The following is a 25060-nucleotide window of genomic DNA, read 5'->3' as shown; positions in this document are numbered from 1 at the left end:
TGGCCCACGATATTGTCTGGGAAACTATCCGGGCGAGCCCTGGAAGCCTTTCGTACTCTGGGTGCTGAGGAAGTGACACAGTATGAGCTAGTTAAGGAGACACTGTTGCGACGGTACGCTGTAACTCCGGACACGTATCGCCGACAGTTTCGGGGCATGGAAAAGAAGCCTAACGATACCCATATGGAATGGGCGCACCGAATGCGGAGAGCGGCAAATCACTGGCTGAGCGGAAGTAAAGCGGTGACTGGGGAGGAAATTTTACAATTGTTTCTCTTAGAACATTTTTATAATGGCATGGAACAGCAAGGGAAGGAATGGCTGCGAGACAGGCGGCCTTCTACCTTAGAAGAAGCAGCCAAATTGGCCGATGAACATTATGACTCCCGTCTTCACGAACCCACGAACTACCGAGCTCCAGCACGGGTCGAACCCAGAGAGGTTTACCGTGCACCCCCTCGTGCTGAATTCCGAGCCCCGGTGCCCACAGGGCCCGTCCGACACTCAGGACCACCCAATAACAGCTCTGAGCGTCCCAGACCGACTTGCCACCGATGCAAGCAACCAGGGCATTTCATGGCTAGCTGCCCCCTTAATACGCACCAGACACCCAGGAATTACAATTACCCCTCTGGGTCCTATCGTCCGGCCCGGGCCCTCTGTGTTAACCAAGAGGCCCCTATGGAGGGATATGTGGGGCCGCTTCACGAGGCAGACCCTGTATATGCTGCCTCAGATAACCGCCAGCACCATCGGCAGAGGGTATGGCTCGAGGGGCGATCTACCGAGGGATTGCGAGACACAGGGGCTACTATCACGCTGGTACAGAGTCATTTGGTGCCAGAGCACAAGCGATCCGGACAGACTGTGGCCGTTAGAGTGGCGGGGGGGGATGTGTACAAAATTCCAACAGCTAAAGTGCATCTTGATTGGGGAGCGGGAAAGGGGGCTGTGAACGTGGGCCTAATGGATAATTTACCTGCCGAAGTACTACTGGGCAACGATTTGGGCCCCATGACTTCTGCCTATGCTCCAGTATGCAACAACGAGGCGGACCCAGTGACTACACGGGCCCAAGCCCGGACGGAGCGAGAGCTCTCACCAGTGCGGGAGACACAGGTAAGACCTACCCCGACCTTGCCTGACAGGTTAGGCCCCATACCCTGGGACACCCCAGATGCTTTCGAGGCAGAGTCTAAGACTGACCCGACCTTACAAAAGTACCGGGAACGAGCAGAGACCGGAGGGGGCGGGGCAGATAACGAAACATTCTTATGGGAAAAAGGGAAACTATACCGCTGGACAGAGAAAAGGGGACAGCGTAGGCGACAGCTGGTAGTGCCCCACAAATACCGTCAAGAAATCCTCAAAATAGGCCACGACATCCCCTTAGCAGGCCACCTAGCCGTTACCCGTACCCTACACCGCATTACTCACACGTTCTTTTGGCCAGGGGTGCACGCTGACGTTAGAACTTACTGTAACACCTGCGATGTGTGTCAACGAGTAGGAAGGCGAGGCGATCACCCTAAAGCCCAGCTAGTAAATATGCCCATTGTAGAGGAACTCTTCAGCCGGGTTGCTATTGACCTAGTGGGACCACTGGCTACCCCTAGTCCCTCCGGTAAGCGATACATTCTTACCGTAGTGGACTATGCTACCAGGTACCCAGAGGCTGTCGCCCTATCCAACATACAAGCGGATACGGTAGCGAATGCACTAGTACAGGTGTTCTCCCGGGTAGGATTTCCAAAAGAAATCCTATCCGACCGAGGCACCCAATTTACGGCTGAATTGACCCAACAACTCTGGCAGGTTTGCAAAATTAAGTCCCTCCTGAGCTCCCCATACCACCCCCAGACGAACGGGCTGTGTGAGAGGTTCAATGGGACCCTCAAGCAAATGCTCAAGACGTTCACTCAGGAATACCGAGACTGGGAACGCTTCCTGCCGCACCTCCTATTTGCTTATCGGGAGGTGCCCCAGGAAACGACAGGGTTCTCTCCCTTCGAGTTGCTCTACGGAAGAAAGGTACGGGGACCCCTAAACCTGATCCGGGAGCACTGGGAGGGAGAGATGGAGGCTGACGGTGTCCCCATTGTGCCATACGTGCTGGAACTCAGGGACCGAATGGAGCAATTAGCCAAATCCGTGCGGGCTAATCTCCAGTTGGCCCAGAGAAGACAGAAAGTATGGTACGATCGGGGGGCCCGAAAGAGAATCTTCACCATAGGACAAAAGGTGTTAGTACTTAAGCCGGTGAAGACAGACAAATTGCAGGCGTCCTGGCAGGGTCCCTACCAGATCGTAGAGAAAAGGGGAGACACCACTTATGTGATAGCTAGCTGCCACGACAACAATCTTAGAAAGACATTCCATGTAAACATGCTCAAGGAATATTTTGAGCGACCAGAGAACGTGACGGCCGTATGTTGTTCCCCTCAGGAAGACCCCGACAGTTTACCCATTCCAGACCTATTAGAAAAGAGCCTCCCCACAGGTATAGTGGCGCAGGTTCAGATAGGGGACCGACTTAGCCCCACTGAAAGGGAGCAGCTCAACCAACTCCTCCAGTCCAAACACCTCACCTTCTCCCCGAAGCCAGGGTTCACTACTTTAACCACCCACCAGGTAGATACTCCGGGACAAGCTCCCTTGCGCCAGGCTCCGTACCGAATCCCCGAAGCAGTTAGGACAGGAATGAAGAAGGAGATCGATGAGATGCTCCAGCTCAGGGTAATTGAGCCCTCCGATAGTCCCTGGGCCTCCCCAGTTGTCTTGGTGCCCAAGAAAGATGGGACCACCCGGTTCTGCGTAGACTATCGGAGGCTCAATGAAAATACCGTGACGGACGCTTACCCTATGCCCAGGGTAGACGAGCTACTCGATCGTATAGCCAGGGGAAATTACCTGACCACTATTGACCTCTGCAAAGGTTACTGGCAGATTCCCCTGGCCCCGGAGGCTATCCCCAAGTCGGCATTCGTCACCCCATTCGGCTTATATCAGTTTAGGGTAATGCCGTTTGGGATGAAGAATGCCCCAGCTACATTCCAGCGCTTGGTGGATAGGCTCCTGGATGGCTTCCAGAGTTTTGCTTGCACCTACCTGGACGACATAGCGATCCACAGTGAGTCATGGGAGGACAACTTAGCTCATGTGGGAATGGTTCTGGATCAGATCCGGGCTGCTGGCCTGACTCTGAAGCCAGAAAAATGCCACTTTGGGATGGCCGAGGTACAGTACCTGGGTCACCGGGTGGGGTGTGGAAAGCAGCGACCAGAGCTGGCCAAAATAGAAGCTGTCGCCAATTGGCCCACCCCCATCACTAAGACTCAGGTCCTAGCCTTCCTGGGCACGGCAGGGTACTATAGACGGTTCGTACCAGACTACAGCACACTTTCCAAACCCCTGACTGACTTGACCAAGAAGAACTTACCTCGACAGGTCCTGTGGTCTCCCCACTGTGAAACGGCTTTCCAGGCTCTCAAAAATGCTCTAATTAACGCTCCTGTCTTGGTGGCCCCAGCCCTTAACAAACGTTTTATCGTCCATACAGATGCTTCCATGTTCGGGCTGGGAGCCGTCCTCAGCCAAGTAGGCGAAGATGGAGGGGAGCATCCAGTTGCCTACATCAGCCGGAAGCTCCTGCCCCGCGAAGTCAGCTATGCAGCGGTCGAAAAGGAGTGTTTGGCTTTGGTGTGGGCATTAAAGAAATTGACTCCCTATTTATATGGTCAGGAGTTCACTCTGGTCACCGACCATAACCCGTTGGTGTGGCTGAACCGGGTCTCTGGAGATAACGGCAGGCTATTACGTTGGAGCTTATCGTTGCAACCCTTCAATTTCACCATTACTTACAGACCTGGGAAACAGAATGGCAACGCCGACGGGTTGTCCAGACAAACCGACCTCAGCCCTGCATAACCAGCGGTCTGGACAGCCTTAGTCTGCCCCGAAAAGGGGTCAGACCGTGTCTGCCAGAGTGTTCCACAGAAAGGGAGCACTGTTACAGAAGCATTAGTTATTTTGTTGTGAAGAGCTTATTTCCCAGCAGCAATGCCTGAACCAGCAAGCCAGCGCCTAAGAAGGGCTCCAAGAAAACCGTAACAAGTATCATTTCATAAAGAGTTAACTCTTTTTTTTTCAGCTTTTAGAAACTATTGTCTAATTACACATTTGCTGGCCTCAGCTCTAAGTTTAGTGATAACAAATCCCATTGTCTAATCACCTCTGGAGCCAGACTGCTAATTGATAAGATGAACTTGTAAACTTGTTATCTTAAGTACTGTAATCCTATTGTGGCCTGTCAAAGGACAGTGCTCTCTATCTAAATGTGTGATGGGGGATTTTGTGCTTCCCCCCCCTCTCCCCCTGGGAGTGCCCTGTGTGCATGTAACCTTAATAAAAAGCAGGCTGGGCATCCCAGTCCTGAGTTCTTGTTTGACCCTCAATCGCAGCGTTGACTCGTTTTTGTGGGCAGAAGGGTATCCTAGCTGTACTGCAGCTAAGGGAGATTATTCTATATTTGCGAGACTCATATAGAATACTATGGAAAGCAGCTTCTCCCCTCTTTAGCAATAGGGATCCAGGCTACTAAGCGGTCCATCTCTCAGCGAGACTAAGGGTAACCGTAACAGTAACCTTTTCAGTTTATTAATTTTCAACTGTCATAACTCTTTCTGTGCTTCTTATAGGCACAGTACGTTTTCATATCATAGTATTTTACTTGAATAGTATTTCCAAGTTGCTAGTTTATTTGCTAGTGTGTTAAACATGTCTGATTCAGAGGAAGACATCTGTGCTATATGTGCTAATGCCAAAGTGGAGCCCAATAGAAATTTATGTACTAACTGTATTGATGCTACTTTAAATAAAAGTCAATCTGTAAAAAATTGAACACATTTCACCAAACAACGAGGGGAGAGTTATGCCGACTAACTCGCCTCACGTGACAGTACCTGCATCTCCCGCTCAGGAGGTGCGTGATATTGTGGCGCCGAGTACATCTGGGCGGCCATTACAAATAACATTACAGGATATGGCTACTGTTATGACTGAAGTTTTGGCTAAATTACCAGAACTAAGAGGCAAGCGTGATCACTCTGGGGTGAGAACAGAGTGCGCTGATAATGCTAGGGCCATGCCAGATACTGCGTCACAACTTGCAGAACATGAGGACGGAGAGCTTCTTTCTGCGGCTGACGGTTCTGATGCAAACAGATTGGATTCAGATATTTCAAATTTTAAATTTAAGCTGGAAAACCTCTGTGTATTACTAGGGGAGGTGTTGGCGGCTCTGAATGATTGTAACACAGTTGCAATACCAGAGAAAATGTGTAGGTTGGATAAATATTTTGCGGTACCATCGAGTACTGACGTTTTTCCTATATCTAAGAGACTAACTGAAATTGTTACTAAGGAGTGGGATAGGCCCGGTGTGCCGTTCTCACCCCCTCCGATATTTAGAAAGATGTTTCCAATAGACACCACCACACGGGACTTATGGCAAACGGTCCCTAAGGTGGAAGGAGCAGTTTCTACTTTAGCTAAGCGTACCACTATCCCGGTGGAGGATAGCTGTGCCTTTTCAGATCCAATGGATAAAAAGTTGGAGGGTTACCTTAAGAAAATGTTTGTTCAACAAGGTTTTATATTGCAACCCCTGGCATGCATTGCGCCGGTCACGGCTGCGGCGGCATTCTGGTTTGAGTCCCTGGAAGAGACCATTAGTTCAGCTACTCTGGATGAGATTACGGACAAGCTTAGAGTCCTTAAGCTAGCTAATTCATTCATTTCGGATGCCGTAGTACATTTAACTAAACTTACGGCTAAGAATTCCGGATTCGCCATTCAGGCGCGCAGAGCACTGTGGCTAAAATCCTGGTCAGCTGACGTTACTTCTAAGTCTAAATTACTTAATATACCTTTCAAGGGGCAGACCTTATTTGGGCCCGGTTTGAAAGAAATTATCGCTGACATTACAGGAGGTAAAGGCCACGCCCTGCCTCAAGACAGAGCCAAACCTAAGGCTAGACAGTCTAATTTTCGTTCCTTTCGGAATTTCAAAGCAGGAGCAGCATCAACTTCCTCTGCTCCAAAACAGGAAGGATCTGTTGCTCGCTACAGACAAGGCTGGAGACCTAACCAGTCCTGGAACAAGGGCAAGCAGGCCAGGAAACCTGCTGCTGCCCCTAAAACAGCATGAATTGAGGGCCCCCGATCCGGGATCGGATCTAGTGGGGGGCAGACTTTCTCTCTTCGCCCAGGCTTGGGCAAGAGATGTCCAGGATCCCTGGGCGCTAGAGATAATATCTCAGGGATACCTTCTGGACTTCAAATACTCTCCTCCAAGAGAGAGATTTCATCTGTCAAGGTTGTCAACAAACCAAACAAAGAAAAAGGCGTTTCTACGCTGCGTACAAGAGCTTTTATTAATGGGAGTAATCCATCCAGTTCCACGGTCGGAACAGGGACAAGGGTTTTACTCAAATCTGTTTGTGGTTCCCAAAAAAGAGGGAACTTTCAGGCCAATCCTGGATTTAAAGATCCTAAACAAATTCCTAAGAGTTCCATCGTTCAAAATGGAGACTATTCGGACAATTTTACCCATGATCCAAAAGGGTCAGTACATGACCACAGTGGATTTAAAAGATGCTTACCTTCACATACTGATTCACAAAGATCATTACCGGTATCTAAGGTTTGCCTTCCTAGACAGGCATTACCAGTTTGTAGCTCTTCCATTCGGATTGGCTACAGCTCCAAGAATCTTCACAAAGGTTCTGGGTGCTCTTCTGGCGGTACTAAGACCGCGAGGAATTTCGGTAGCTCCGTACCTAGACGACATTCTGATACAAGCTTCAAGCTTTCAAACTGCCAAGTCTCATACAGAGTTAGTACTGGCATTTCTAAGGTCGCATGGATGGAAGGTGAACGAAAAGAAAAGTTCTCTCTTTCCACTCACAAGAGTTCCCTTCCTGGGGACTCTTATAGATTCTGTAGAAATGAAAATTTACCTGACAGAAGACAGGTTAACAAAACTTCAAAGTGCATGCCGTGTCCTTCATTCCATTCAACACCCGTCAGTGGCTCAATGCATGGAGGTAATCGGCTTAATGGTAGCGGCAATGGACATAGTACCCTTTGCACGCCTACACCTCAGACCACTGCAATTGTGCATGCTAAGTCAGTGGAATGGGGATTACTCAGACTTGTCCCCTTCTCTGAATCTGGATCAAGAGACCAGAAATTCTCTTCTATGGTGGCTTTCTCGGCCACATCTGTCCAGGGGGATGCCATTCAGCAGGCCAGACTGGACAATTGTAACAACAGACGCCAGCCTTCTAGGTTGGGGCACCGTCTGGAATTCTCTGAAGGCTCAGGGACAATGGAGTCAGGAGGAGAGTCTCCTACCAATAAACATTCTGGAATTGAGAGCAGTTCTCAATGCCCTCCTGGCTTGGCCCCAGTTGACAACTCGGGGGTTCATCAGGTTTCAGTCGGACAACATCACGACTGTAGCTTACATCAACCATCAGGGAGGGACAAGAAGCTCCCTAGCAATGATGGAAGTATCAAAGATAATTCGCTGGGCAGAGTCTCACTCTTGCCACCTGTCAGCAATCCACATCCTGGGAGTTGAGAACTGGGAGGCGGATTTTTTAAGTCGTCAGACTTTTCATCCGGGGGAGTGGGAACTTCATCCGGAGGTCTTTGCCCAAATATTTCGTCATTGGGGCAAACCAGAGATAGATCTCATGGCGTCTCGACAGAACGCCAAGCTTCCTCGTTACGGGTCCAGATCCAGGGATCCGGGAGCGGTCCTGATAGATGCCTTGACAGCACCTTGGACCTTCAGGATGGCTTATGTGTTTCCACCCTTCCCGATGCTTCCTCGATTGATTGCCAGAATCAAGCAGGAGAGAGCATCAGTTATTCTAATAGCACCTACATGGCCACGCAGGACTTGGTATGCAGACCTGGTGGACATGTCATCCTGTCCACCTTGGTCTCTACCTCTGAAACAGGACCTTCTGATACAGGGTCCTTTCAAACATCAAAATCTAACTTCTCTGAAGCTGACTGCTTGGAAATTGAACGCTTGATTTTATCAAAACGTGGTTTTTCTGAGTCAGTTATTGATACCTTAATACAGGCTAGGAAGCCTGTTACCAGAAAGATTTACCATAAGATATGGCGTAAATACCTATATTGGTGCGAATCCAAAGGTTACTCTTGGAGTAAGGTTAGGATTCCTAGGATATTGTCTTTTCTACAAGAGGGTTTAGAAAAGGGTTTATCTGCTAGTTCCTTAAAGGGACAGATCTCAGCTCTGTCCATTCTGTTGCACAAACGTCTGTCAGAAGTTCCAGACGTTCAGGCTTTTTGTCAGGCTTTGGCCAGGATTAAGCCTGTGTTTAAAACTGTTGCTCCGCCATGGAGTTTAAACCTTGTTCTTAACGTTTTACAGGGCGTTCCGTTTGAACCCCTTCATTCCATTGATATAAAGTTGTTATCTTGGAAAGTTCTATTTTTAATGGCTATTTCCTCGGCTCGAAGAGTCTCTGAGTTATCAGCCTTACATTGTGATTCTCCTTATTTGATTTTTCATTCGGATAAGGTAGTTCTGCGTACTAAACCTGGGTTCTTACCTAAGGTAGTCACTAACAGGAATATCAATCAAGAGATTGTTGTTCCATCCTTGTGTCCTAATCCTTCTTCGAAGAAGGAACGTCTTCTGCACAATCTGGATGTAGTTTGTGCCCTAAAATTTTACTTACAGGCAACTAAAGAATTTCGACAAACGTCTTCCCTGTTTGTCGTTTACTCTGGTCAGAGGAGAGGTCAAGGCTACCTCTCTTTCTTTTTGGCTTCGTAGCATAATTCGTTTAGCTTATGAGACTGCTGGACAGCAGCCTCCTGAAAGAATTACAGCTCATTCCACTAGAGCTGTGGCTTCCACTTGGGCCTTTAAGAATGAGGCCTCTGTTGAACAGATTTGCAAGGCTGCAACTTGGTGTTCGCTTCATACTTTTTCCAAATTTTACAAATTTGACACTTTTGCTTCCTCGGAGGCTATTTTTGGGAGAAAGGTCCTTCAGGCAGTGGTTCCTTCTGTATAAAGAGCCTGCCTATCCCTCCCGTCATCCGTGTACTTTTGCTTTGGTATTGGTATCCCAGAAGTAATGATGACCCGTGGACTGATCACACTTAACAGGAGAAAACATAATTTATGCTTACCTGATAAATTCCTTTCTCCTGTAGTGTGATCAGTCCACGGCCCGCCCTGTTTTTTACGGCAGGTAAATATTTTTTAAATTATACTCCAGTCACCACTACACCCTTTGGCTTCTCCTTTCTCGTTGGTCCTTGGTCGAATGACTGGGAGTGACGTAGAGGGGAGGAGCTATATGGCAGCTCTGCTGGGTGAATCCTCTTGCACTTCCTGTTGGGGAGGAGTAATATCCCAGAAGTAATGATGACCCGTGGACTGATCACACTACAGGAGAAAGGAATTTATCAGGTAAGCATAAATTATGTTTTTGGCTGTTTATATAAACAACCACAGCTGAAAGCTTAAAAGTATTGTAAAATCTCTGCTTCTTACCCTCTGAAAACATCTCACACTGATTAATAGTCTGTGATAATTAAGACATCATGTTCTCACCTAACTTGTTGAGCATGAGCCATGCAGCACTGTATGTGCAGTTGCTTGTGCAATGTTAAATGAGGATGGTGGGTGCCACCTCTCTTGCCCAGAATACAGATGTACTTGTTCCCTGGCTGAGAACATTATGCAACATTCTTTGTCATCATTTTTTAAATTTGTGATTTACAGGTAAATACATTTAAAAATAAACACAAAATGGAAGATATTTTGTTGCGTATAAAAGAATATGATTTTTTATTGAGATTAATTATATTCTAAATAATAAATATTGTTATTTTTCTTTATTTCTTTGTAGACAAACAGATGAATAGTTCATATCCATCCCTCACTACAGGAAGCATCAGAATGATACCACAGACTCCAAAATTTTTAGACACTAATGAATACTCACAAACATTGGGGAAATCACAGCAGATATTTAAAGGAGATGGTGAATTGGCAGGAACTGGGCAGCAATCATTATGTACAGAGAGTAATTTAGTCATCAAACAAGAAGACAAGAATTATGCCTTATCTAGTGAAATGATTATCCCTGAGGATAAGCCACAAACATTTACTGGGTTTTCAAAAAAATTTAAAGAAGAGAAAAGTCTACAGTCTAGCCAAATGATTCATAAAAAGGAGAGACCTTTCAAATGTACAGAATGTGAGAAAAGCTTTAGATATAAGTTTCATCTCCTAGAACACCACAAAATTCACACAGATGAGAAGCCACACACATGTACTGAGTGTGACAAATGTTTAATACAAATGACAAAACTTATAGCTCATGAAAGGACCCACACAGGGGAGAAATCATTTAGCTGTACAGAGTGTGGAAAAAGTTTTACACAAATGAATGATCTGAAAACTCATAAAAAGAATCACACAGGAGAAAAACTTTTCATATGTACAGAGTGTGGAAAAAGTTTTATAGGAAACAGTAGTCTGAGAAAACATGAAAGGATTCACAGAGAAAAGCCTTTCACATGTACAGAGTGTGGAAAAAGTTTTACAGGAAAGAGTGATCTGAATAAACATGAAAGGAGTCACACAGGGGAAAAGCCTTACACATGTACAGAGTGTGGAAAAAGTTTTGCACAAATGGATAGTCTGAAAATTCATGAAAGGATTCACACAGGAGAAAAGCCTTTCACATGTACAGAGTGTGGAAAAAGTTTTATAGGAAACAGTAGTCTGAGAAAACATGAAAGGATTCACAGAGAAAAGCCTTTCACATGTACAGAGTGTGGAAAAAGTTTTACACGGATGGATATTCTGAAAATTCATGAAAGGATTCACACAGGAGTAAAGCCTTTCACATGTACAGAGTGTGGAAAAAGTTTTACACATATGGATTGTCTGAAAACTCATGAATGGATTCACACAGGAGAAAAGCCTTTCACATGTACAGAGTGTGGAAAAAGTTTTACACGAATGTATAGTCTGAAAACTCATGAAAGGATTCACACAGGAGAAAAGCCTTTCACATGTACAGAGTGTGAAAAAAGTTTTACAGGAAAGAGTAGTCTGAGAAAACATGAAAGGAGTCACACAGGGGAAAAGCCTTACACATGTACAGAGTGTGGAATAAGTTTTACACAGCTGGGTAGTCTGAAAACTCATGAAAGGATTCACACAGAGAAAAGCCTTACACATGTACAGAGTGTGGAAAAAGTTTTACAGAAAATAGTAGTCTGAGAAAACATGAAAGGAGTCACACAGGGGAAAAGTCTTTCACATGTACAGAGTGTGGAAAACGTTTTACAGAAATGATTCATCTGAAAAAGCATGAAAGGATTCACAAGGGAAGAAACCTTTCACATGTTTAGAAAGTGGAAAAAGTTTTTTTATTGAAATCCAGGATCACAAAACACCAAATATTTACACACAAATAAACTTTACAAACTCTCTAAATAGAAGCATCAAAAAGGATAATATTGTAAATAATACTTTCTAAATCCCAGTTATAAAACCCCCAGATTGGAAGTGCTCTCCTGCTGTCCTTTGTTCCTCTATATATGTGCACCTCAGTTTCTCTCATATCAATGTGATAGAATACAAACACCACACAGGAATATATAGATCTGTCCTCGTACTGACCAGTTTACACAACCATTGACCACCAAAGCACCTCAGTGTTGTTTATTAATATGTCAGTGTTAGGAGTTGTATGTTTAGTTCACATAGGGGAGAAAATAGTTACATTGACAGAATAAAGCAGTTTTTATATGAATAGAGCTTTAGAAACTTAAATAAACAAGATCAGTCTCAAATGATTGACATCTGGGAGATATATTTAATGTGCACATCATGTGGATAAACCTTTTCTTATAGCAATAGATGCTTAGCATTGTATATGTTATATACCAGAGGAATTACTGAGGGGAAACTGATTTTATTTCATGAGACACTATCAGTAACATACGTGATCATAATCAGTTTAATTTAAATGGCTACTATAACTAAAGGAGAACATTCTATATTTGATAAATCCCTTTGTATCAAGAGCACAAGTCTATCTATCTACTGGGTTCTTGTAAAGCACGGCTATTCACCCGTAAGGGTCTCAAGGCGCTGAGGGTTGCAGTTCAGTCGAAGAGCCAGGTCTTGAGGTCCTTTCTGAACTTAGTTAAGGTGGTAGCTTGTCTAAGGTGCAGCGGGGGGGGGGGGTGTTCCAAGTCTTGGCAGCCAGGTGAGAGAAGGATCTGCCTCCCGCTGTGGTTTTCCTGATGCGGGGGATGACAGCGAGTGCTTGGTCGGCTGATCAAAGTTGTCTGGCAGGGGTGTAGAAGGTAACGCGGTGGTTCAAGTATTCGGGACCGATGTTGTGGAGAGCCTTGAATGCGTGGGTGAGAAGCTTGAAGGTTATTCTTTTGTTGATGGGGAGCCAGTGCAGGTCCCGCAGGTATTTGGTGATGTGGCATTGACGAGGGATGTCAAGGATTAGTCTGGCCGAGGAGTTCTGGATGTGCTGTAGTCTCTTTTGGAGCTTGATGGTGGTGCCGGCGTAGAGTGCGTTACCATTGTCCAGTCGGCTGCTGACGAGGGCGTGAGTGACAGTCTTCCTGGTCTTGGTTGGGATCCATTTGAAGATCTTTCGCAGCAGGTGAAGTGTGTGGAAGCATGCAGAAGAGATGGCGTTGATTTGCCGGTCCATGGAGAGCGATGAGTCCAGGATGACGCCTAGATTTCGTGCATGGTCGGTGGGGGTTGCAGGGTGTCTGCGGGCTATGGGCCACCAGGAGTTATTCCAAGCGGATGTGGTGGGAATGAGGAGGAGGACTTCGGTCTTGTCTGCATTCAGCTTTAGGCAGTTGTAGTACATCCAGATGGCGACTGCTGTCAGCCCTTCGTGGACGTTTCTCTTGGCGGTGGTGGGGTCACTGGTGAGTGAGATGATTAGCTGGGTGTCGTCGGCGTAGGAGACGATGTTGAGGTTGTGTCGTCGGGCGATGGTGGAGAGAGGGGCCATGTAGATGTTGTAATAGGGTGGGGCTCAGAGAAAAGCCTTGGGGTACACCACAGCTGATTTCTGTGGGCTTGGAGGTGAAGGGTGGGAGTCTAACTTTCTGGGTTCTGCCGCTGAGGAAGGAGGTGATCCATTCCAGGGCTTTGTCGCGTATGCCGGCATAGTGTAGTCGGTTGCAGAGGGTGAGGTGGGAGACAGTTTCGAATGCTGCTGAGAGGTCTAGGAGAATGAGGGCGGTGGTCTCTCCTTGGTCGAGTGGGGCGAGGATGTTGTCTTTGGTGGCGAGGAGGGCGGTCTCGGTGCTGTGGTTGCTCCTGAAAATTGGGAGGGGTCCAGGGTGTGGTTGGCTTCAATGTAGTCAACGAGTTACGTGTTGATGGACTTCTCGATGACTTTGGCCGCAAAGGGGAGCAAAGAGATTGGGCGGTAGTTCTTCGGATCATTGGGTCAGCCGTGGGTTTTTTCAGTAGGGGTTTTAATTCTGTGTGTAGTCTGTTGAGGGGAGGGCGTGGATGCAGTTGAGGTGGTTGCGGTTGTTTTTGCGTGAGGTGACTGGCAGGTTAGTGGTTCTGAGGGAGGAGAAGGCGTGAGAGGTAACTGGCAAGTTTGTTGTTCAGAGGGAGGAGAAGTGGTTGTGGGAGCCAGGGTTAGTGGCACTGGATGCGGTCCAGGTGCGGACGGGCTTGCCTTTGGCGCGCCAGCGCCGCACACGGTCCCGCAGCAACTTCCATTAAATAGGTGCTGGGAGGTGGGAGAGGCGGGGGGCAGGGCAGTGGCTGTGGCATGGGAGAGACAAACATGAAGGAGAGCAGGCTAGAAGAGGTTAGGTTAGGTATATTTATACCATTAGGTGCAGATATCATGTAATGCTCCTTTTGACTATATAATGATGTAATGGTTCTTCCTGCAAATAAAAAGTGATTGTAATCCAGACCAGTATTTTGTGTTTTTTGTATAATTAAAAACACAATATCACAGAATAATTAGGAAAACATCATCAAATACAGAAGCCAAATCTGACAATGAAAGTTAAACACTGATAATTCAGCGCAGCAATTTTTCCCAACTTTCCAATTTACTTCTGTTATCTAATTTGCTTTGTTCTTTTAGTATAATTTGTTAAAGAGTAAACCTAGGAGGCTGATATGAGCTTAGGGGCATGCACATATATTTAGCACTCTGTGCAGCAGTGTTTGTAACTATGTATAACAATGCTATAAATGTTGTTGCAAACTCTGCTGTCTGAAGACACGTGCATGCTCATGAGTTCACATAGGGTTACTCTTTAACAAAGGATACTAAGAGAACTAAGCACAAATGATAATATAATTATATTGGAAAGTTGTTGGAAATGTCATATTTTTTCCAATATATTTAAGTTTAATTTTCACTTTACTGTCCCTTTAGCAGTACTTAAAACAATATCAAATTAACGCCCCAACCTACACCAACCCAGATTATTAATTACCAGCAAGACTTTATACACAGACATTATCTGTACTTAAATGGATAGGAAATTACATTTCATGATTCAGATAGAATTTGTAATATTAAGACCCTTTTAATTTCACTTCTGTTATCAAATTTACTTTTTTCTTTTGATATCCTTTGCTGAAAAAGAATATGTACATATTCCCAGCAGCAGAACTGTACTACTGGGAGCTGACTGCTGATAGGTGGCTACATACATTTGCCTCTTGTCATTGGCCCACAATATATGATCAGCTAGCTCCCAGTATTACAGTGCTGCTCTAGAGCTGACGTTGCAGGAGATAAACACATAGTTATATAAAAGAATAAATAAATATGGGGTGCCCTTGGGCTAATGGAAATCAGTGATATAGTTATTATAACACTCTGTAACAAAGGTGAACAACTGAATATAATAAACAGGATGATATAATAAAATAAAAATATTTAAGTCCCATATAGTGAGAGGGTGTGTGGCCATGTGGGCTCCTGTTACATTATATCCTTTACAGGGTGTTGTTTTTATCTACTATAAACCTGATATCTGGTGCTTCTTATACTGTGATATCGCATCCTGAACCATTACAGTTTGAGCCACACCGGAGGCCGTCTGCTGGGTGACCGTTAGATTCCAGCCTGCTCCATTTGCACCAAGAGGGGTGCATCATCAAATGTGAGTGCAAATTTCTCATATATCATCTTACAACAGTATACACAGTGCTAGGCCATGTGGCGCTTCTGTTTCTTTGTATCATCTACATAGTTATATACAATCAGTGGTAAAATAATAAACTGATCTCATTTATTACAGCATTTGTGCACCTTTAAATGACTTTAAATAATAACAGATAATTAATAAAATTATATTCTAGGTAATCAATATCTTATTAAATTTGTCACAATGTTATCTTCATTAAACAAGGTTTCACAACAAGATATCACAAAGCGAGATCTGATTAAAGGGACACTCAAGTCAAAATTAAACTTTCATTATTCAGATAGAGCAGCAATTTTAAACAACTTTCCAATTTACTTCCATTAACAAAATGTGCACAGTCTTTTTATATTTACACTTTTTACATCACCAGCTCATACTGAGCATGTGCAAGACTTCACAGAATAAGTATATACTATCAATGTGGGATATATAGCTATTTGTAGGGAGAGAGAGTATGTATTCTATAGGGTTAAGTGAATGGAAGGATGTGCTGATCAGTGCAGCTGTCAGTTTAGGAGAATGAAAGTTGTGTGGGAGACTATCTATAAATGAGGAAATGAGCTTGGGGTGGGGTAAGGGACGGGGTGGGTGGGAAACTATCTTCCAGAGGATACCTGATTGCAGAGGCCAGTGGGACAGCTGAAATATTCAGGTCTGTGAATTTAAAGTATAATACATATAATCCCATTCTATGGAGTAAAATTACTTTTCAGCGTTGGCTGTCAATAAAACAGAATCAAACTTATAATGTGAATTCTTAGTAGTTAGTTTATTCCAAAGATGATCTAAAATTAAAAAGGCTTTACCTATATTTTTCACAGGATTTCTACCAAGCATAAAGCCAGATTGAGCAATATGAATCAAGAAGTTTAAATTTTTTTTCAATCTCTTTGCAATGTTTTACATTAAAAGTTTGTAATACTTTTTTTACTAAGTAAAAGGATCTGAAAGATTAAGGGATTCTGGGTCTTTCTCTTTCTTAAGATTAAAAATTATAGTAGAGGAAGGAAAATATAAAGATTTCAAATCCTGTTCAAAATAGTATTTATTTTATTAAGGTACACATAAAGACATCTGGCATCATTTGTAGTTGCTTAATATGTTCAACCTCTTTTAAAGGGTGACTAAGATAACCTCCCTTTAAAGTGTTATCCACATTACAGGGAGTGCAGAATTATTAGGCAAGTTGTATTTTTGAGGATTAATTTTATTATTGAACAACAACCATGTTCTCAATGAACCCAAAAAACTCATTAATATCAAAGCTGAATATTTTGGAAGTAGTTTTTAGTTTGTTTTTAGTTTTAGCTATTTTAGGGGGATATCTGTGTGTGCAGGTGACTATTACTGTGCATAATTATTAGGCAACTTAACAAAAAACAAATATATACCCATTTCAATTATTTATTTTTACCAGTGAAACCAATATAACATCTCAACATTCACAAATATACATTTCTGACATTCAAAAACAAAACAAAAACAAATCAGTGACCAATATAGCCACCTTTCTTTGCAAGGACACTCAAAAGCCTGCCATCCATGGATTCTGTCAGTGTTTTGATCTGTTCACCATCAACATTGCGTGCAGCAGCAACCACAGCCTCCCAGACACTGTTCAGAGAGGTGTACTGTTTTCCCTCCTTGTAAATCTCACATTTGATGATGGACCACAGGTTCTCAATGGGGTTCAGATCAGGTGAACAAGGAGGCCATGTCATTAGATTTTCTTCTTTTATACCCTTTCTTGCTAGCCACGCTGTGGAGTACTTGGACGCGTGTGATGGAGCATTGTCCTGCATGAAAATCATGTTTTTCTTGAAGGATGCAGACTTCTTCCTGTACCACTGCTTGAAGAAGGTGTCTTCCAGAAACTGGCAGTAGGACTGGGAGTTGAGCTTGACTCCATCCTCAACCCGAAAAGGCCCCACAAGCTCATCTTTGATGATACCAGCCCAAATCAGTACTCCACCTCCACCTTGCTGGCGTCTGAGTCGGACTGGAGCTCTCTGCCCTTTACCAATCCAGCCACGGGCCCATCCATCTGGCCCATCAAGACTCACTCTCATTTCATCAGTCCATAAAACCTTAGAAAAATCAGTCTTGAGATATTTCTTGGCCCAGTCTTGACGTTTCAGCTTGTGTGTCTTGTTCAGTGGTGGTCGTCTTTCAGCCTTTCTTACCTTGGCCATGTCTCTGAGTATTGCACACCTTGTGCTTTTGGGCACTCCAGTGATGTTGCAGCTCTGAAATATGGCCAAACTGGTGGCAAGTGGCATCTTGGCAGCTGCACGCTTGACTTTTCTCAGTTCATGGGCAGTTATTTTGCGCCTTGGTTTTTCCACACGCTTCTTGCGACCCTGTTGACTATTTTGAATGAAACGCTTGATTGTTCGATGATCACGCTTCAGAAGCTTTGCAATTTTAAGAGTGCTGCATCCCTCTGCAAGATATCTCACTATTTTTGACGTTTCTGAGCCTGTCAAGTCCTTCTTTTGACCCATTTTGCCAAAGGAAAGGAAGTTGCCTAATAATTATGCACACCTGATATAGGGTGTTGATGTCATTAGACCACACCCCTTCTCATTACAGAGATGCACATCACCTAATATGCTTAATTAGTAGTAGGCTTTCGAGCCTATACAGCTTGGAGTAAGACAACATGCATAAAGAGGATGATGTGGTCAAAATACTCATTTGCCTAATAATTCTGCACTCCCTGTATATCAGTTTTATCAAAATTAATTTTGTATCCTGAGAACAAACTGTATTCCTGAATAACTTCTAAAATAAAGGGATGCTATGCTGAGTTGCACTCAGAAAGATCATTCAATTGTCAGTGTAAAAAGATAATACTAAATTCTAACCCCTTATATGGATACTTTTCATTATCTGTCATAGATAAATAGCTAATGGATCAATAGGAATATTGAAGAGGAAAGGAGAGAGTGGAAACCCTTGTCTTGTCCCTTTCAATAAAAATATTTTATTTTAGGTGGGGCAAGTCTGTTAGTCAATAAATTTGAAAAGGGATTTTTGTATAATAAGTGTAGAACATTGCAGAAGTGGCCTTTAAATCTACAATGATCTCAAGTAGAATAAACATAATCCCATTCTATGGAGTTGAATGCCTTTTTACCCTTGGTTGTCAATAGAGCAGAATCGAACTTATGATGTGATTTATTTGTAGTTGGTTTATTCCAGTGATGATCTAAAACTAAAAAGTCTTTACGTATATTTTTCACAGGATTTCTACCCACCATAAACCCAGATTGAGAAATATGAATCAAGAGGTTTCATTTTTTTTTTTCAATCTCTTTGCAATGTTATACATTAAAAGTTTGTATTATTTTTTTATTAAGTAGAAGGGTCCATAAAATGAGGGGGATTATGGGTATTTCTCTTAAAAATTAAAGTTATAGTAGAGGATAATAATCCACCATACAAGGCCTTGGAGAACAAAATCAGACATGCACACAGAATATAGCCCAAGTCTGCTCTGTTTATTATTAACAGTGCTGTGGTTATATAGTATACATCACATATATTGTAAATTGCTTCATACACGCCCCCTTATTGCAACATAATCAGTGGAAAGTTACAGAACTTTAGACATAAGATTGTTTATGTAAAGAACCAAAAACTGGGAAATGCTGACCTTGTTAAAAAGATAAGACTGAATAAAATGAGACTATGTTAAAGGGACAGTTTACCCAAATCAAGACCTATTTTTAATATAATTAACAATCAAAACTAAACCTATGTGTATGTCGCTTTTTTACTAAATAGTTTTATAACCAAGTCTTTTATTTTTGTAAAGATCCATTTTAAGCCGCTCATAACAATACCTGTTTGGTTTTTTTTGGGGCCGTGCGGCCACAGGAGCACATGTTCCAGCCCCCATGGTGACGTCACTGCTAGAGTGAACACAGACCAGCACTCAATAAATGCGCATCCGTGTTCAGCAGTGATTACTTTTCTTCTGTTATTCTTTGTAAAGGGTACCAAACACACAGGCACTCTGCATATAAGAACAGGCCTTTAGTAGCTAACAGACGTTGTTTAAGGGAGAGTTGACAGGTGTGATCGCCATTTTCGTAAGCAATTACTAAAACTAGATGTAATTACCAGGGGTTGTTTAGCAAACTGGTAACCTATAGGCTGCATTTTGCTCATTTATTTTCTACAAACGTTAGACCGGTGGTGGTGATCCCATGGCATGAGTGCCCAAGATGGTAAACAGAAGCACTTGAGCAGTGAGAGACAACTGCTGTAAGGGCAGGGACTGCAAGACATCTGCTGTTTCCAGCTCCTACAAAGCCCCTGTATCCTAGTGCTGCTGGTACACAAATCAATATAAGTGGGATTATCGTGGCTATCCAAACTAAGAGACCGGCAGGGTCAGAGTGTGGACATCCAGAAGCTAACTCTGCCTACACATCAATAATCTAACTATTGGAGAAAGCTTGCAGCAGCACTGTGCACCGCCGCTTCTATGAAAAAGTCTGCTACTGGGCAAAGAATGCTGCCTGTGATGTACGTCTTTCATAGATGTGGAGGTGCACAGTGCTTCTGGAGGCATACTCCAAAAGTTAGATTATTGATGTGTAGGCAGAGTTAGCTTCTGGATGTCCACACTCTGACCTGACGGTCTCTTAGGTGCGATAGCCGCGATAATCCCACTTATATTGATTTGTGTACCAGCAGCATTAGGATACAGGGGCTTTGTAGGAGCTGGAAACAGCAGATGTCTTGTGGTCCCTGCACTTACAGCAGTTGTCTCTCACTGCTCAATCAGCCTCTCTGCTTACTATCCTAGACCTCGGGAGCTCAGCCTCTACTGAAGTAGCAACCTCCACTCGCTCTGCTCTCCCGGTATCAGCCCTGAGCCTTGGACTGCTCAGAGCCAGTATTTTGTCCACCTCAGCACATAGTGCTTCACATCATAGTTATTCACATCTGTACGTGACTTATTTACATATAGAATTTGTTATTGGAGGGGGGAGGCGCGCTAACTTCTCTTTCAGCTCAGCCCTTTCTTTAGGGAGTGTCAGCATTGTTGTAAAAATACACAGGAGCGGCAAATGTAAAATTATATTTTTACAAATGTACTTTTGAAAAATATTAATATATATGTATTCTGCACAGTTGATGCTTTAACTCTCTGTCTATCACATTTTTTCAGGTGACTGCACTGGCCCTTTACACTAGAAAAGGCATGGTTACAGAAATGCTGACCTTGTTAAAAAGATAAGACTGAATAAAATGAGACTATGTTAATGCTAGAAAAGGCATGGTTATGATTAACAACCAGATAAAAATGTTCTTTATGTATCTAAGAACAGATGTCAGCAGACTAAGTTTGACAAAACAACAGCTCAGTGTTAGTGCAGAATGGCTGAATAGATATAAAATAGAGGCAGGTTGGTTACATATATTCTTACAACAGTAGTATTCATTTAACTAAGGTAGGTATAATGACATCTGGCATCATTTTGTAAAATTCCATATAGAGTTGTTCCAGGCCCGATGCTTTTTTTAAATTTTGCATGTTTAATCGATGTCTGTATTTCTTTTATGGATATACTTTTGATTCAGGAATTGCAAATCATCAGAATAAATCTAGGGCAAAGATATTTTGTCCCAAAATATCTTTCTATTCAGTTCATTTACCTCACATGTAGTATAGATATATTTATATTACTCAAGCAATGAATTACTAATATCTGTAGTATCAGTATATATTACACCTTGATTTTTTGTTTGCCTCAATCATATTATTATTTTGTTCAGTTCTAATAATCCTAGAACAATATTGGGCAGACTTTACGTGCTTTAATTTTACTGTGCTCTAACTCTTATATCTTCTTGATATAACTCTTGCTTTTTAAATAGCTCTCTTTCTGATTTAGCTAGGATATACCTGTCCCACTTCTCATTTGTAGGGTTAGAGGTATTGTCACGATCTGCCGCTTCCAACCATGCCGCCATCGCTCTTGGATCTGTTCTCTGCTTGCTGCATCATGTTGCCTAGCAACGTGATGCAGTCTCTCTGTGCCGGCCCATTCTGATAATGTCAGACGGGTCTTTAAATTTCCAGCATCTCAGATCCTCACTGCCTGTTTGTTGGATTCATCTGTATCCTGGGTACATTTTTCCTATGTTATCTTGTGCTTGCCTGAACTCTAACTTGATCTCTGCTTTGCCTGACAACTTTTTGGATTAACCTTTGCCTGCCTGAACTGCAACTTGAGAACTAGAGAATCTCTCAAGGCAAAATAATCTAAGAGTACTAGCGATTGCTAAAACAGTTAAACCAGAAGCACTAATTACACTTAAAGAAAACCAGTTACCTAGCTAGAAAGAGCACATAGAATCCATATAATGAGAAGTAATAACTTCACCAGAGACTTCCCTAGACCAGTGATAGTAAAGACTTTGAACTTTCAAATGAAATCACTTTTTTTAGTACTTGTAAACAAACTACAAACTTACAGTTCAAGGGAGAAAAGATCACTATCAATCAAGATTACACAGACAAGTAAAGTAAGAAAAGAGCTGATCCCAGCCTCCAAAGAGTTAAATAAAAAAGGATTTAAAGCCTTTGTAATTTTCCCTGCTATAAGATCAAAGCTTATTTACAGGATAGGGTAAAGATCTTTAGCAGTAAGGACGAAATCTATCAATTCCTGGAATCTATTAAACTCCTGGAAGGAGAGACAGGAAAGAGAAGATAAAATAGAATAGACTAGGCTTTGGGTTGGTATAGGAGTAGATAGGTGGGAGAAGGGGGGGCTTTTTCCCCCTCACTTAGTCAACTCTTTTGTTACAACACATAAGTTATATAGACTAGAGACACAATATTACACAATGTGATGCTGTGAAATCACCTTTTATTCTCTTTTTCACTTAACCAACTCTTTTGTCACAACACATTAGTTATATAGACTAGAGACACAATATTACACAATGTGATGCTGTGAAATCACCTTTTATTCTCTTTTTCACTTAACCAACTCTTTTGTCACAACACATTAGTTATATAGACTAGAGACACAATATTACACAATGTGATGCTGTGAAGTCACCTTTTATTCTCTTTTCCACTTAACCAACTCTTTTGTCACAACACATTAGTTATATAGACTAGAGACACAATATTACACAATGTGATGCTGTGAAATCACCTTTTATTCTCTTTTTCACTTAGCCAACTCTGGCCTCGCTTCCATTGAGTCTTAATTCAGTTTGCGTGCACTCGCAAACCGTTAAATATACTGTAAAAAGCAATATCGTTTATCGACGGTTTCCAATGGCGCGTTATACCTCAATATCGGCAGCTGAACTCCGGCTGCCGAAAAAATCTTTGCGTCCCATAGAAAGTAATAGAAGCTGTTAATCAATAAATTATACCAGGTTTCCAATGAAAGCGCAAACCGTTAATATACTGTTGGAGGCTGTCGATACATTGAGAAATATTACACCCAGCTCAACTAGGTGTAAAAGAGGAAAATTGTGCTTTTTGAGACCTATTTTCTATTGAAATTATAAAACTTGCAAATAATGCAAGTGTTTTAATGTAGAAATAAATTGTTATAAGTAATATTTATTGTTGTCTCATGTATAGAAATAGTTTAACTTATATTCTAATAGAAATATCAGTATATATTTAAATATAATAATATATGCAAGAACATATCTACAGAATGCAAACTAGACCTATGCCTAGGGCAGCAATACATATTACTTATATTTATGAAGTGGTAAATATAATTATATTAAAAAATAGTATTTGATTATTAAAAATATGGATAAGTGTTTTTTTATTTTTCTTGAGAGGTGATTACCGGTAAGGAGCACAGACGTTAAACGTAAATTCTATAGCGTAAGGTCTTGTTACCTTAGCAACTAATTGATTTTCAAGAAATCCGACATCAGATGGAAGCGTTAACACAACGTTAACTTACAGCTACACGAAAAGAGCGACTGCGCGCTATCCGCAAAATATTTCAATGGAAACCTGGTACTAAAATGGAGCGTAAATTACTTTTAGCTGTCGGCCGCTTCGGTAGCTTATGGCTCCATTTTTAACGACTCAATGGAAGCGAGGCCTCTTTTGTCACAACACATTAGTTATATAGACTAGAGACACAATATTACACAATGTGATGCTGTGAAATCACCTTTTATTCTCTTTTTCACTTAGCTAACTCTTTTGTCACAACACATTAGTTATATAGACTAGAGACACAATATTACACAATGTGATGCTGTGAAATCACCTTTTATTCTCTTTTTCACTTATCCAACTCTTTTGTCACAGCACATTAGTTATATAGACTAGAGACACAATATTACACAATGTGATGCTGTGAAATCACCTTTTATTCTCTTTTTCACTTAGCTAACTCTTTTGTCACAACACATTAGTTATATAGACTAGAGACGCAATATTACACAATGTGATGCTGTGAAGTCACCTTTTATTCTCTTTTTCACTTAACCAACTCTTTTGTCACAACACATTAGTTATATAGATTAGAGACACAATATTATACAATGTGATGCTGTGAAATCACCTTTTATTCTCTTTTTCACTTAGCCAACTCTTTTGTCACAACACATTAGTTATATAGACTAGAGACACAATATTACCCAATGTGATGCTGTGATATCACCTTTTTATTCTCTTTTTCACTTAGTCAACTCTTTTGTCACAACACATTAGTTATATAGACTAGAGACACAATATTACACAATGTGATGCTGTGAAATCACCTTTTATTCTCTTTTTCACTTAGCCAACTCTTTTGTCACAACACATTAGTTATATAGACTAGAGACACAATATTACACAATGTGATGCTGTGAAATCACCTTTTATTCTCTTTTTCACTTAGCCAACTCTTTTGTCACAACACATTAGTTATATAGACTAGAGACACAATATTACACGATGTGATGCTGTGATATCACCTTTTATTCTCTTTTTCACTTAGCCAACTCTTTTGTCACAACACATTAGTTATATAGACTAGAGACACAATATTACACAATGTGATGCTGTGAAATCACCTTTTATTCTCTTTTTCACTTAACCAACTCTTTTGTCACAACACATTAGTTATATAGACTAGAGACACAATATTACACAATGTGATGCTGTGAAATCACCTTTTATTCTCTTTTTCACTTAACTAACTCTTTTGTCACAACACATTAGTTATATAGACTAGAGACACAATATTACACAATGTGATGCTGTGAAATCACCTTTTATTCTCTTTTTCACTTAGTCAACTCTTTTGTCACAACACATTAGTTATATAGACTAGAGACACAATATTACACAATGTGATGCTGTGAAATCACCTTTTATTCTCTTTTTCACTTAACCAACTCTTTTGTCACAACACATTAGTTATATAGACTAGAGACACAATATTACACAATGTGATGCTGTGAAATCACCTTTTATTCTCTTTCACTTAACCAACTCTTTTGTCACAACACATTAGTTATATAGACTAGAGACACAATATTACACAATGTGATGCTGTGAAATCACCTTTTATTCTCTTTTTCACTTAACCAACTCTTTTGTCACAACACATTAGTTATATAGACTAGAGACACGATATTACACAATGTGATGCTGTGAAATCACCTTTTATTCTCTTTTTCACTTAACCAACTCTTTTGTCACAACACATTAGTTATATAGACTAGAGACACAATATTACACAAT

At 42.0% G+C, this 25060-nt stretch overlaps 1 protein-coding gene across 1 annotated transcript in view; it reads left to right on the top strand.

Moving 5' to 3' along the window:
* Positions 1 to 25060, top strand: part of LOC128660039 (oocyte zinc finger protein XlCOF6-like) — a 172514-nt gene that overhangs the window by 6417 nt on the left and 141037 nt on the right. The window contains exon 2 of the mRNA XM_053713635.1: positions 9969 to 11200. Coding sequence (XP_053569610.1) covers positions 9969 to 11200 — 1232 coding nt within the window. The remainder of the gene's footprint in view (positions 1 to 9968; positions 11201 to 25060) is intronic.

This window comes from Bombina bombina, chromosome 5, assembly GCF_027579735.1.
Source record: "Bombina bombina isolate aBomBom1 chromosome 5, aBomBom1.pri, whole genome shotgun sequence".
In the NCBI taxonomy this organism is placed as follows: Eukaryota; Metazoa; Chordata; class Amphibia; order Anura; family Bombinatoridae; genus Bombina; species Bombina bombina.
The sequence above is the reverse complement of the archived record's forward strand: the minus strand, read 5'-3'. Positions and strand labels throughout refer to the sequence as shown.